General features: G+C 42.4%; 1 protein-coding gene across 1 annotated transcript; it reads left to right on the top strand.

Annotated features, from left to right (window-relative positions):
- The first annotated feature begins 5,138 nt into the window (after nucleotides 1-5,138).
- On the top strand, nucleotides 5,139-15,737 carry LOC137346702 (beta-crystallin B3-like). Its single transcript, XM_068010428.1, has 5 exons — nucleotides 5,139-5,204; nucleotides 6,087-6,205; nucleotides 9,330-9,462; nucleotides 14,050-14,192; nucleotides 15,569-15,737. The coding sequence occupies exons 1-5, from the start codon at nucleotides 5,139-5,141 to the stop codon at nucleotides 15,735-15,737; spliced, it is 630 nt and encodes a 209-aa protein (XP_067866529.1).
- Nucleotides 15,738-15,959: the final 222 nt, after the last annotated feature.

Raw genomic sequence — 15,959 nt, 5'->3', positions numbered from 1 at the left:
CCTGAAGTTGTACTAATTTATCTTGTATCATTGCTTGGATCCCAAGACCCATGGGACAGCACTAGTTGAAATTGAATTTGCCTTTGTTTAGTTTCAATGATTTTCAGTGGAAGACTAATTTAGATAAATTTTCCATTGGGGTGTCACCCTGTCATGTTACACCGAGCATTTTTGATATGCTATTCTATATTGGCAGCAGCCTCAGAGGCATAAAAAAACTAAACATCTCAGAAGTAGTGTTTCACACATTTATTTAGAGATACAGCACTGAAACAGGCCCTTCGGCCCACCGAGTCTGTACTAACCCTACAGTAATCCCATATTCCCTACCCCCTACCTACAGTAGGGGCAATTTACAATGGCCAATTTACCTATCACCTGCAAGTCTTTGGCAGTGGGAGGAAACCAGAGCACCCGACGAAAACCCACGCGGTCACAGGGAGAACTTTCAAACACCGCACAGGCAGTACCCAGAATTGAACCCAGGTCCCTGGAGCTGTGAGGCTGCAGTGCTAACCATAACACAAACTCTAAATTTAAAATATTTACACTACAATTGCCCTGAGTTTATAAGGAAAAATCTGCTTCACATGGAGAAAAATCTTGCCGCTCTCACTTATGATCACTGATTATGAAAAAGTCATCTCACCGCCACCTTCTCAAGGGCAATTAGGGATTTGCAATAAATTCTGGCCTAGCCAACGATGCCCACATCGCATGAACAAATAAAAAAAAAACTAACTTGTGATTTCTGCTGGACCCCTTCCATGATTAAATAGCCTTCCAACACACAATCTAGGCTCACACATAAAGAATGATCACTGAAAAGAACTACCAGAGGATAGCAAGCATTTGCTGAATCATATCCCGACAATGTCTGTGTGACTAGGAAGGGAGGGTAAAAATTGAACGGGAATAATTAACAAAAAAAAACACATTGCAAGGCCGATTGCATGCAATACTTATGTAGTAAGAGGACCCAATATCATAGTTAACTTGAGACTATTATTTGGCCTGTTATTGCCACTAGATAAATGTGTTAAATGGGACCCTGATATACAGCACATATCACATACGTCATATAATTTAATAATGGCATTTGGAAGCAGGCAACTCAATGTTGACAATGCATTTTCAAGGATTCCTTTGAATGTTAGAACTATGGGAGTTTCAGTGACTGGCTGTACCATATAGGAGAAAGTCAAGAAAAGGCATCCTCGGCACAGTGGTAAGTGCTACCAAGTACCAACATGAGTAGCTGGAGCATTGTTGCAGTATTACAACTGGCTTTAGTGCTCTGGATTAGGGTGTAATAAAATGGCCATCATGCCCTGTTGTTCTTACCAACTGAATGCCTGCTAGAAGTTTATGTGAGCACATACTCAATGTAAAGGCTTAACCAATAACAATAATTTGCATTTATAGGGCATCTTTAACATAGCAAAATGACCCAATGTGGTGCACAGAAGTGTAATCGGATAACAATCAGCATCAAACCAAAGCTTGGCCAAAGAGGTGTGTTTGAAGGAGGACCTTAAAGGACAAGAGAAGGGTGGAAAGGAGGAAAAGTTTAGGGAGGGAATTCTAGCCATTTGGGCCTAGATAGCCGAAGGCATGGTTGCCAGTTGTGGGGCGCCAGAGTTGGAGGAATGCAGAGTTCTCAGAGTGTTAAAGAGAGAAGGTAAATAGATTTTCTTTTAATTAAATAGAATGTGCAGCACAGAAATAGGCCATTCGGCCCAACAGCTCTACGCCGATGTTTATGCTTCACACAAGCCTCCTCTCACCCTCCTTTATCGAACCACCTATCAATTCAATCTTCTATTCTTTCCTTCCTGATGTGTTTATTTAACTTTCTCTTAAATGCATCCATGCTATATGCAACAGCCACAGTGTCATTAATATATACATACATTCTTGTCTGTAAATGATAATTCATTTAATGTGTGGTCATAATAATTTAAACCATAAAGGGATTTTTTTTTGATTTTTTTCTGTATAATAAATTGAGGACCTTTGTTCCAAACCAATGTGAAGAGGACTGATGACCTGTGCTGACAGTTCACTATCTGTTCCTTGTACTGAGGCTGTGGATTCTCCTCCAGGTATTTCCTCAAAATCCAGAAGCTAATGCATGCCTTGCAGTCCTCCTCTCCCACAAAGTTCAAGGCAGCCTGGGCTAGCTGCATGCCAACTCCTTGTCCCCTGAACACAACTGGCACTGTTGTGCTCTTCAGATCAATCATTTTATTTCCAATGTATTGTAATATTAATAATTAATCTTAAATAAAAAAATAAATAAGAAATATAAAAACAATAAGAAAAAATGAAGAAGGTTGAGGCTGTGAAGGGATTTGAACACAAGGATAGAAATTAAAATTTGAGGTACTGTGGGACCAGGAGCCAATGTCAGCCACCGAGCAGAGGGGCATGGGTGAGCGGGACTTGGTGCAGAATGAGTTATAGGCAGCAGAGTTTTGAATGAGTTGGTGTATGAAGGGAGGCCAGCCAGGAGAACATTAGAATAGTTGATCTGGCTGTGACATAAGCGTGAAATAGGGTTTTGGCAGCAGATGGACCAAAGCAGGAACTGAGAGGAGCAATATTATGGTAATGCATGTCGGTTGTCTTTGTGGTTGGCAGGATATGAGGTTAGAAGTTCAGCTCTGGGTCATAAATGACTCTGAAGCTGTGAATAGTCTGGTTCAACATGAGACAGTAGCTGGGGAGAGGGGTGGAATCATTGGCGTGGGAATGGAGTTTGTAGCTGGGGACGGTGACGATGACTTCAGTCTTCCCAATGGTTAACTGGAGGAAGTTGTGGCTTGTCCAGGATTGAGTATCAGAGAAGCAGTCTGATAACACAGAGGTGGTAATGGAAATGTTGAGCTGGATGTCACCAGCATACATGCAAAATCTGACCCCATGTCTTCAGATGTTGTTGCCCAAGGGGCAGATTGTTGATGAACTGAAGGCGTCTGAGATTAGATCCTTGAAGGACTATAGAGGTAATGGTGCAAAGGTGGGAAGATTTCTGGAGCTGCACTGGCTACAGTGGGATAAGTAAGTTAAACCATGCAATGAGAGTTCCATTGAGCTGGATGGTGGAGGAGAGGCATAGGAGGAAGATGCTGCTTGACCATGTCGGAGGCTAGAGAGAGGTTGAAAAGAATGAGGAGGGGTAATGCACCATAGTCACAGTGGATGTCATTTGTGGCTTAGGACTATTTCAGGACAGCAAAAGGGGCCAAAGCCTGATTATGGAGATACAAACATGGAGTTGCTGGAAAGATAGGCACAGGTTTGGGAGGTGCAATACAGATAAGGCCTTCAGCAGGGAAAGAGAAGTTTGAGATGGGACAGTAGTTTACAACGACAGAGGGGTTGGAGGTGGGTTTATTCAGGAGGAGGGAGAGTGATGATGGTGAAGGAGAGGAACTACCTGAGGAGAGGGAATCATTTACAATGCGGTCAGCATTTTAATGGGGTCAAGAGAGAAAGAGGTGGGTCTTATGGATAAGATAAGCTTAGAGAGGGCATGGGGAGAGAAATTAGAAAAAGATGTGGTCTCTGGCTAGGGCAGGGAAACCTTGGAGGAGATTTGGTCTGGAAGGGAAGTGGAGGTGGGGAGATGTGGCAGAGGCAGCTGAATGAATGTTTTCAATCTTATTGAGAAAGAAGTCCAAGAACTCCTCTCAATTATTATTGGAGGTGAGAGAGGAGCAGGCAAAAAAGAGGATTTAAGGAGATGGTTAGTAGTGCAGAAAAGAAGCAGAGATTATCTTTGTTGTTCAGGAAGATCCTGAAGTAATAAATTGTCTTTGCAGAGTAGAGCAGGCCTTATAGTGATTGATGTGGTCCAGTCAGATCTGGTGATGGAGAGTTAAACTAGTTGTGTGCCAGATATACTTAAGTCTGTGCCCTTGGACTTAAGGAAGCAAACATTGGGAAACCATCAGGCTGGAAAAGAGAAAGGGGATGAGGGTGGGTAAGGTGGAGGTGAGGAATTGATTGAGCAGATCAACAACTGTAGAAGTGTTATGGCAAATGGAGAGCGAAAGGGTAGGCAGTTGGGAATTTGAAAGTGACATGGAAGAGACTTTTTCCTGAGGCAGATGCAGGAGGAAAGGAGTTAGAAGGAGGTAAGGGCATGTGGGTGATGAGGGATTGAAGGAAGTTCTCTGTGATTGTAATGATGGGAGTAGTGAAGCTGTATGCAGTAAATTTCACCATATTGCAGAAAAACTGCATACAATTACTGGATCAAAATATTCTCGCATTTTAAAATACTGTCAAAAGTGGAGGAGATAGGGCAGAGATGGCTGATTTAGTTACAGTATAAATACTGACATTTGCTGCTGCAGTTCACATTTGTGTTTTTATATTTGTGTTTTAATGGATGGGGAATAGGTGTTATGTGAAAGGGGCCTTAAATATTCTTGTGTTCAGGTCTCAGGAATATTTAGTCCAGCTCTGATCAGTGGGTGTAGGCTTGCCACTTCCACATTTAAAACACTGGTTGCAGATTTTAAATAATTAAAGTACTGCAAGTGTGTAAGGTGAAATTTGTTAGTTAGAACAATACATACTGTCCAAAGCATTGGCTTGTGTTCTTGTTAAACTCAAACTTTTTATGATACTTGCAGCATAAATTAAACAAAAGCTGTACAAAGCTGTCTACCAGGACAGCTCTTTGTTCCAGGGTGCACTTGTGTCTACTGTAGACTGTAGTTTTTGCTGATCTGTGCGATGTTGCAAAGTGAAACAAAGCAAAGAGCTGGTGTCAGCTTCTGCTGCTTCAGTGCAATACCATTTTGTTTTGTTTATCCCTTTATGATCTAACCTGGTTGAAAAGAGAGAAAAAAAAGCAACAAGCAAGTCCACTGGGCATATAAATAGGATGAGCTGAGGTTTAAACATCACTTTCCATATTTTCTCTTGTCTGGCAAAAGATTGAGCTGTTTTTAGGTGAGCCATTGGATTACTTTCAAAGGGTTAAACTTAGTATCTGGTGTAAAAACTTCATATAATATGAAATTTAGAAAAAAACCATGTTAATCAAATATGTATAAAATGTTTTTAGCAACCAAACCAAATACACTTGTTATATCTTGATTATTATTTTAGCAGTTGCCACAATGTCTCACAGTGGAACTCCGGGTAGCATTGGAAGCCATTCTGCTTCAGGTCTTCGCAATAACAGGGTAGGTGTATTGGTGTGCTTTGATTTACATGTTATTAATAACCTATTATTAATATTAGTTCAGGTGCAGATCAGTGCAAATGAGCATTTACTATTAAGCAACAGTTCCTGCTTGTGGCAACATCTTAATGTGAGCGAACTTGTGGGTGGTGAATAGAAAGTTTGCTGCAGGTAATGACCCAGTGCCAGACGACTAACTGACTAAGTCTACATGGCATGCACAATGGGGTCTTGAAATCATTAAGGTTTATTATAGTGAGGTACTCTATATTGTATTTTGTTTTACCATGGAAACATCACATTTGCCCAAGATAATTTTAGCACACTTACATTTTCCTGCCAGTTTGAAAAGAGCACAGGGTGAATATAGTGTCATAGATCATGCTTAATCTTCCCCATTATTCTTTTGAGTTATAATTACTTGGGGAAGAGCAAACCGATACAATATTGCTCAAGTGATCATTCTTCATTGGTGAGCTGAGACAGCAAGCATCAGTAGGTTATTTCACCATGAAGTGCTTTTCAGACAAAACCAGTCCTGTCCTTAATATTATCCACACATGAGCCCTTTCCAGTAGCAGTCATTGGATAACAACATTGAATAGGAATCCTGGCTAATTACTTCCTACTCCTTTACCCAAGCACTGAGACCTCAGCCAACTTAGCACACACTGGTTGTTGAATATAAGACCTTGCTGATCCATATGCTTGGTGCCACACTAGCAGTCACTTACCCAGTGAACCATTATGGCTGCTGTATATGGTATGCTTTTTTGAAATAATGATACAAAGATAGGTTTTAAGTGTGTGATTTGCATTTCACGTTCAGTGCTTCAATTATATAATGGTAATTGAGGTTCATTCTTGCCTCTTTTATTCTTAGATTATCATCTATGAGTATGAAAACTTCCAAGGTCGCAGGATGGACATCAACACAGAGTGCAGAAACATCTGCGATCGGGGATTTGATAAAGTGGGGTCCATCCGCGTTGAGTGTGGACCGTAAGCGCTTTCTATAATAGTCTAATCCTGTGTCCTGGAGTACAGCTGCATGAGAGTTTCCGCCAACGTGTAAAGAGTGGCAATAGGCCAACTAGTTTTTTTTAAATCAATGGGTCCTGCCTACTTGTGATTCAGCCCATAGATAGTCAGTCAATGAGACTTATTTCCTTTAGAGTGCATTTTTGATGCTATATGTATGTGAATCTACAGCTTCTAGAGTTTATGAAGCTCCATCCCATGGTAGAAGTGTACGGCTGCAGATGTAACATGTGTCATAGAAAGGTGATCCTCAAATAAGGAGTGCACAACATACTTGTTATACTCAATTATTATATTTGATAGTTTTGAAGATGAGATCCTTACATTTTGATTGCATGTAAAGGGAGACAGTTGCACTTAGATAAATGTGAGTAATACTGAGCATAAAATATTTTGTCTCCTGCTACTGCTTTCTCAATTTATGCTACAATATGGTTGCATAAGGAGCAGTAGCCCTCTAGTGCCTTTCCAAAGTGGTTATTTCATTCAAACCATTGGATGTCAGCAGGATATTTGTGCTACAGTCATAACATTATATGGTACTGCTTTAAAGTTGTGAAACAAATCTTAACTACTTTATGCTATTCCTTCTGAGCATTGTGAATCTTTAGAATTCTCTACCCCAAGGCTGTGGCTGGGGATGCTCAGTCAATGAGTATATTCAAGACTGAGATCAATATATTTTTGGGCATTAAAGGGATATGGGGATAGGGTGGGAAAGTGGAGTTGATGTAGAAATGCAACCATGATCTTATTGAATGGCGGAGCAGGCTTGATGGGCCGTAAAGTCTACTCTTGCTCCGGTTTCTTATGTTTTTATATCCTAGAGATTTTACGACATTGTAGAATTGATTATGACCTCATTAAAACGACACCCAGCTCAACTCACCGCCACCATCTTTCTTAAATCTTCCACTGTCCCTGATTTGTCACACTCCTTGTCCGACATCCAGTAATGGATGAGCAGAAATTTCTTTCAACTACATGTTGTAAAGACCAAAGCCAATGTCTTCAGCCCCCACCACAAACTCCTTTCCCTAGCCACTGAATCCATCTATCTTCCTGGCCACTGCCTGAGCCTGAACAGACACGTTCGCATTACCCCTCCCACCCTTGGCAACAGAGTATAAAGAGGCAGGCGTCTTATGTATTCCCCGCACAGAGTGTAACAAGGTTGGGGTCTGTGTATTCCCCTCAACACAGAACAAAAGAAGACTGGGTTCTGTAAACCACCCCCATTCACAGAGTTTAAGGAGACTGGGGTCTGCATATTCTCCCCACACAGAGTGTAAGGAGGTTGGGGACAGCATATCTGCCTCCTCCCCAATATATGTCATATTTGACCCCAAGCTGAGTTTCCAACCACATATCTGCTCCATGAGCAAGACCACCTACTTCCACTCCCATGACATTGCCCATTTCCACCCATGCCTCAGCTCATCTGCTGCTGAAACCCTCATTCATGTCTTTGTTACCTCTAGATGTGCCTATTCCACTGCTCTTCTTGCCAGTCTCACACCTTCTACCCATAAACTTGAGCGCATCCGAAGCTCTGCTGCCCATATCCTAACTTGCACCAAGTTTATATCACCCCTGTGCTTACTGATGTACATTGACTCCCAGTCCAGCAATGCCTTCATTTTAAAATTCCCAATCCCTCCATGGCCTCACCCCTCCCCATTTCTGAAACCTCCTCCAGCCCTACAAACCTCCAAGATCTCTGTGCTGCACCACTTCTGGCCTCTTGTGCATTCCCAGCTTTAATTACTCAATCATTTATTTTATTTATTTATTTTTAATTTATTTATTTAGAGATACAGCACTGAAACAGGCCCTTCGGCCCACCTAGTCTGTGCCGACCATCAACCACCCATTTATACTAATCCTACATCCCTACCACATCCCCACCCACCTACCTATACTAGGGGCAATTTACAATGGCCAATTTACCTATCAACCTGCAAGTCTTTGGCTGTGGGAGGAAACCGGAGCACCCGGCGAAAACCCACGCAGACACAGAGAGAACTTGCAAACTCCGCACAGGCAGTACCCAGAATTGAACCCGGGTCGCTGCAGCTGTGATGCTAACCATTGCGCCACTGTCCCGCCCCTTTTTTCACCTTGCAGCTTTCCTGTGATGTCACTTATTTATTCGGCTGCCCAACCTCCAAGCTCTGGAATTCCCTCTGTATACCTTTCCACCTCTCTCTCATCCTTTTAGACACTCTTTAACTAAGCTTTTGGTTATCTGTCCTAATATCTCCTTATGTGACTCAAATTTTGTTTGCTCATGCTCCTGTGAAGGACCTTTGGTCATTTTACAATGTTAAAGGTGCGATATAAATGCAAGTTGTTGTTGCTGATATCATGTACTCACTAGTTGTAATGCAAAACAAAAATTATCCCATGAAATGAAGATATTCAAAGCTGAATATATAAATATAGGTCTTTTTGTAATTCCTTGTTTGCTTCACCAGACGCTATTATACCTGTCATAACCATAGTTTCCTATTCCTGGTATCATCCTAGTACATCCACACTGAACCTTTTCCATAACTATGATATTCTGTTTGTAATGGGGTACCCAAACTGTACATAATACTGTGGCCTAACCAACGTTATGTACAGATTCATTATTACTTACTTTTACTCAGTGCTCCAATGCTTGAAACCCAGAATTCCATTTGCCTTGTTTATGGCTTTTTTCCATATGCCTCTTTTTTCAGATTTGTGTCTATATCCCTAAATTTTCCTGTTTTTCTACTCCACTGAAAATTATACCATTTAAGCTATATCTTTATTCGCTGTTCCTTTTCCCAAAATGTACTACTTCAGAATAACAATTTTGAACTGTTTCATCAATGTAATTTTAACACATTTTGAAACTGTTTCAAAATGTCATTGTTCAACTGCTGTGCTCTCAATGACCAATGACAAGTTGTATACTTCTAATTTTTTCATGTGAAACTTTTAACCTGAAAAGCATTTTACAAGGCACTATCCTTGCTTTTAAAGCATTAAATTAGTTGTATTTTGTTATGTGCAAAGGACAAACATGATTTTGTTGAAATCTGTTGTTTTTCAGATGGGTGGGTTATGAACAGCAGAACTTCTGTGGTGAGATGTTTATGCTGGAGAAGGGAGAATATCCTCGTTGGGACTCCTGGTCCAACAGCTATCGCACTGACTGTATGATGTCTTTCAGACCTGTCAAAATGGTAAGAAGAGAATTAATGCAAGACTTTATATTGTACTTCTGCAATGATTTTTATACTATGATATCTGAATTTGAAATGTGTTCAGTGATTTCATAAAAAATGGGCTAAATATTGGTTATGACCTGTTTTCGGGCTCGGTGGTTGTGTTTGTGACCTGTCCACACTGGTTGCCATTGAAGCTGGTAGCACGCAAACCTGGTGTCGCTTCCTCATTTACCTGATTGGAACTTTGGTTCAAGCAGGGCCTGCACTGCCAGCTGCCTCAGTGCTCAATACGGGGCTGCTCAGTGTCCACTGACAGCACGTTGTGCAGCCAGCCTGCTCCTTTTAAAGGCAGTCTGTCTCTCTTAAAGGGGTGCTGCACGCAGTGGAAGGGAGCTACTGCTGGCTGCCCGTACTAGCACTGACTGCATTTGGGAGCTGCACAAATGGAGCACCAGGGAAGCATGTTTGTTCATAGGTTCACCTGTGTGGCAGTGGAGGCATTTGTGGTGGAGGTGGACAGGAGAAAAGAAGTCATCTTTCCGCGGGAGCAGGAGGCTCTCAAAGACCATCCTCTGAAGGGAATGTGAGCGGGAGGTCAATGCAATAACAACCTAGCTACAGTACCACAAGAATTTTAATGTCCCCGCTCCACCAACTTCTCACGCTGCTCATTGCACCACAGTCCCATCACTAAGCAGTCCCTGGCACTCCAGACTCATGCAAAACATCCAGATACTCTACCTCACCCTCACATACATTTCAATGATGCCAGCCTCACGCCCAGCTCCCACCGCTTCCACATACCTCCAGCTTTTCAGCTTTGGCAGGCATATCACCCAAATACAGTGCAACACCATCACTGATATCTGCCCTCTCTGTTGTAGGACAAGGTAGCACACAATGGAAGGTAGAACAGCAGAACTGGCAGGGAACAAGGATGCCTTCATCTCCTGAGCTTTACAGAGGATATGGTTCTCCGCATCTTGGAGCTGGCTGCGACAAAGCGGGTGGCAGCCAGTGTCATTGAAAACATGGAGGATGAGGCTATGTTCCTGCTTTTTGCCCCTTCTCAACCTCATCCTCATCCTGCTACATGGCATGTTGTGCAAGCTGCTGATGGTGTGACTATCTTGCTTTACACCCCACCCCCTTCCCTCTCCACCATCCCCTTTTTGATTTTCAGCTTTTAGACACTCAAAAACTGCTGCCTGGCCAGCCATAGCACACCCAGGAGGAAGAGAGAAACATCACCACTTTGTTGTTGAAGAAGCACAGTCACTTGATCTGATACTCACAGCCACCAGCTCAGATACTGGCACTGCATGTACGTTAGATGCCAGTATGGAATTGGGATCTGCATGTGGTGAGCCACTGGGCATGAGTGGGCTGCAGTCAGGCCAGGGGGAAAGGATAATTCACATGCCAGCTCCTTGGAGGACGAGGTCGCAGACGAGTTCTGTTACAGCGGACTCAGATGAAAATGTTGATGGGAGCATGCTGTTGAGGATACACACCAAGATGCTGGGTACACTGGGTGGCCTGCCAGACAGCCTCCTGTCATTGTCAAAGAGTAGGGAGAAGTCTGGCTTCAACTTGGCAGAACACGTCGCACAGCACTTTCTCTCTCTGTAGCCTCTGCTCCATCTCCCTGTCATATTGTGGACACTGAGGCACTGTAACTGCAGCCCCCATAATTGTTGCAGCCTTTGTGCAGACAGGTCACCAAATCCACTGTCGTCCCTGTGAGGATGCAGCAACACTCCCTGCTAAATCCAGAAACTCACCACAACACCTTCAAAATTACTCCACAATACTTCCAGAGACTTTGCAATGGCAGAAGTTAGTGTAAATCCCCTTACCTGCAAGTTGCGTACCTGGCCCTCTAAACAATGCTAGTGGTGGATCCCTCTTGCAGCTGCGTGCATGTTCTTTGGTGAGTGACAGGCAAATGCTTTGAATGGACCTGTGTGGTCCAAGTTTGTAAATTCTGCATCAAATCAGCCGGTAAGGCTGTTGACGACACAATCTGGCCAAATGAGACACTTCTGGTGCATGCATCAATGCCTGTGTTAGTACCTTAACTGCATGGGGTGTCATGCGGGTCACGCTGGAAGTGCTGGGAACACTGTGCAGCCCATTCAGATAGCCGCTGACTTTTGTAGCGCTGCTGATCCAAACTTCATGCCGAATGAGTACAATGTTCCTTTTAAATTGCATTTTGCTATTTGAAATGGAACATTATTAAATCTTTATCATATAATTCCTGAGGACATTAAAAGAAGTTGTTTATAGCATAATATATAACATCTGTATTATAGAATTAAAAAGCAGGACTTTGAAGGTGACAATCTCCGGTGTGCTGACATAGGGGTAAACTAATCATGGATGTAAATGCATGGCTGAAAGAATGGTGTGGGAAGGATGGGTTCCAGTTTCACGGCACGGCAATCAGCCCCTATTTTTGCACTTAAATGAAATTTTATGAACAGCATACGGGCCCAATACTGTGTCAGGAGCCAAGCAACACATCGGGAGCGGCTTAACAGCTGGAAGTTGGAGCACCATCATAAGATTTTGCACATTCATGTATAAAGGAGCAGAAAGGTTTTATGTGGCACATACACAGCCAAATGCTTTCACCTGGAAGCGTTTCCGCTGCAGATTGATGCCCCTGACAGTTCTGGCACTTAGTTCCTGCATGTCATTTAGACCATTAGGTGAGTGCCTCCATCTTGGCACCCTCTCACTCTCCACCTGCCTGAGCAGCACTCACCATTCCCAGTGGGGCTGCTGATCCACCCTCCCTTTGGCCCCTGCGAATGGCCCTCGCATGTCTATATGCCATCTGCCATCCCTAATTGGATGACAAATGTGTAGGTTGGGCATGGGACCTGGGAATGGTCCTGATGTTGGGTTCCTGACACCCGCAGGAAAGTTCAGCTCAATGACAGTAGCAGGAAAGGACATAGCCAGCAAAGAGATAGAAAGAGAATCCAAATCAACTGAGATTTTTAAAAAATTTATTCATGGGATGTGGGCGTCGCTGGCCAGGCCAGCATTTATTGCCCATCCCTAATTGCCCTTGAGAAGGTGGTAGTGAGCTGCCTTCTTGAACCGCTGCAGTCCATTTGGGGTAGGTATACCCACAGTGCTGTTAGGAAGGGAGTTCCAGGATTTTGACCCAGCGACAGTGAAGGAACGGCGATATAGTTCCAAGTCAGGATGGTGTGTGACTTGGAGGGGAACTTGCAGGTGGTGGTGTTCCCATGTATTTGCTGCCCTTGTCCTTCTAGTTGGTAGAGGTCGCAGGTTTGGAAGGTGCTGTCTAAGGGGCCTTGGTGCATTGCTGCAGTGCATCTTGTAGACGGTACACACTGCTGCCACTGTGCGTCGGTGGTGGAGGGAGTGAATGTTTGTAGATGGGGTGCCAATCAAACGGGCTGCTTTGACCTGGATGGTGTCGAGCTTCTTGAGTGTTGTTGGAGCTGCACCCATCCAGGCAAGTGGAGAGTATTCCATCACACTCCTGACTTGTGCCTTGTAGATGATGGACAGGCTTTGGGGAGTCAGGAGGTGAGTTACTCGCCACAGGATTCCGAGCCTCTGACCTGCTCTTGTAGCCACGGTATTTATATGGCTACTCCAGTTCAGTTTCTGGTCAATGGTAGCCCATAGGATGTTGATTGTGGGGGATTCAGTGATGGTAATGCTTTTGAATGTCAAGGGGAGATGGTTAGATTCTCTCTTGTTGGAGATGGTCATTGCCTCGCACTTGTGTGTCGCGAATGTCACTTGCCACTTATCAGCCCAAGCCTGGATATTGTCCAGGTCTTGCTGCATTTCTACACGGACTGCTTCGGTATCTGAGGAGTCGCGAATGGTGCTGAACATTATGCAATCATCAGCGAACATCCCCACTTCTGACCTTATGATTGAAGGAAGGTCATTGATGAAGCAGCTGAAGATGGTTGGGCCCAGGACACTACCCTGAGGAACTCCTGCAGTGATGTCCTGGAGCTGAGATGATTGACCTCCAACAACCACAACCATGTTCCTTTGCGCTAGGTATGACTCTAGCCAGCGGAGGATTTTCCCCCCGATTCCCATTGACCTCAGTTTTGCTAGGGCTCCTTGATGCCATACTCGGTCAAATGCTGCCTTGATGTCAAGGCAGCATATATAGGAAGGGGCTATTAGAGGTACACTTCATACCACCAAATAGTGGAAGGAAAGTGGAGGGAGCAACATGTAGGCACACATATGAAATGAATAAAAAAACATAGAATCATAATAATGGGGGATATCAACTGCCACCAAATAAACTATCAGGGAGGGGGAGTGAAAGGACAGAAGTTTTTACAGGGTATATGAGATTTATTTCTGACCCAATATGTAAGAAGCCCAAAAAGTGAGGAAAGACTGCTAGTAATGGGTGATGAACCTAAACAGATAAGAGGTGTAAGAGTGAGAGAACATCTTGGGATTAGTGATCACGATATAAGGTTTAAGATATACTTTAAATGAAGCCAGAAAAATGTACCTTTTTGCTAAAAAAATGCAATTGAATCACTTTTAATTCTTAAAACTGCCAAACCATTATAGGATGGCCAGGACCACAAAATTTGTCTTCATGAATGTGCCAATTTTGATGGAAGAAAAATGGAGATCTGCGATGAGGACATTCCCAGCCTGTGGGCCTATGGCTTTCAGGACAGAGTTGCCAGTATTAAAGTCATTGGTGGAACGTGAGTAATGTTCTTTTCCTCATAGAACACGTTTTTAAAATTGAATCTTCTGTTTGGAAAATCTGAAAAAAAATGCCTTTATTATCTGAAATAAATCACATCTCAGTATTAGTTTTATGCATCAACAACTTGCATTTACAGCCACCTTGTGTAGAAGAATAGCTCAGAACACTGCCCAAGGGAAAAGAAGAGGATGCAAAACAAGAGATGGGAGCAATGTGGGAAGGAAACAAAAGCGTAGCCAAGGAGATTTTTGAAGGAAGGGAAAGAAGTTGCAAGCCAATTTGGATTTTGGGGAAGACTCCAAAAGAGCAGCTATACTTAGTGGCTGAAAGATCTGTCTCTGATGATTGTGTAAAGGGACGAGTAGATAAGCAGCAACCCAGAGGGAAGATTGTGGATTGGGACATATTGCTGGAGAAGATTACTAAGACAAGGTGGAGTAAGAGCTGAAGGGATTGAGAATGAATGCAAGGACCTTTAAGGACAGAGGATGGGATACAGGAGTTTGTTTGAGAGAGGACTCATGGGATTGTAACAACTGAAGGGTGTTATGGAGGGTGGAAGATGGATGCTTGAGAAATAATGCGTATATCAATACAGTTATAAAATTACAATACTTGATTTAAAAAAAAGCAAAGTGTCTTATGGTTTGATGATGACCATTTTTTAAAAGGTCATGAAAGGTTAATTTAAGCAGGAAAAATATTTAGAATAGTCTTTACAAGTTGTGTAATAGGCCATAAGTACAAAATTCATAACATTGTAAAGGTTCATATTTTTTCTTTAAGAATGTATTTAGTCTGATTAGATAAAAAGTAACTTTTCACATATTTTTATGTTTTATTGTTTGAATAAACAGGTTTTTAAAAAAAATATTTCCTGTTGCTGTTGCTTTTGCACCTTCTCACTGTTCCCCTCCAGCTGGGAGAGTTGGATGACCTGGGGCATAGTCTTTTCCGCAGCCTCTGTCGGTGCTGATCTCTACCAATCAATAGCTATTGTTCATCAATACATTCCATGTAAATCTTAATAGTTTTGTGCCTTTTTCTGTGTTACATATATACTATGTGAAAGCTGTACACAATTTGAACAGGAAAACATATACTGTTTGTACAGCAAATGCAGTTGCATCATTTTGAGAGTTAGCCACATCAATACTGGCTTCTCTATCACTGATAATTTTTTCAGGTCCTTTTCAACACAAACATAGTTTACAGAATATATGTACTTATACACAATTGAGACAACAGCAGATTTGAGGGGTTAATTTTATCCAATGTGCACAAGAAGTAGTGGTATTCGTTGTATTTACTTGGTAATATAATTGAAGACTTGCCCTTTAATCAATTATTTTGTTCTTTTGTACTTTATAGATGGGTTGGCTATGAATATCCAGGCTACAGGGGATATCAATATGTGCTAGAGTGTGGATCATACAAGCACTGGAATGAATGGGGTGCTCAACAGCCTTTGATTCAGTCCATGCGCCGTGTGAAGGACATGCAATGGTACAAAAGGGGTTGCTTTGAGTTTGTAAATTAAAATAAATCATTCTTTTAGACAGCCATGGGAATAATTTTATTGTTTTCCTATCAGGTCCACAGAAATTAAAAATCACCTTTCCAGCAAGAAGTATTGTTATATATAATTTCCCATTTTTAAATTATAGTGTAATTTTAATGTCCATTACATTATTTTCTTTTGCTGACAACAAATCTCAATTATCCTACAGTCATTAAAAAAATGACATCTAGTTTTAGTTCA

The sequence above is a fragment of the Heterodontus francisci genome, chromosome 30 (assembly GCF_036365525.1).
Source record: "Heterodontus francisci isolate sHetFra1 chromosome 30, sHetFra1.hap1, whole genome shotgun sequence".
NCBI lineage: Eukaryota > Metazoa > Chordata > Chondrichthyes > Heterodontiformes > Heterodontidae > Heterodontus > Heterodontus francisci.
Note: the sequence above shows the minus strand (reverse complement) of the source record. Positions and strands in the feature narration are given on the sequence as shown.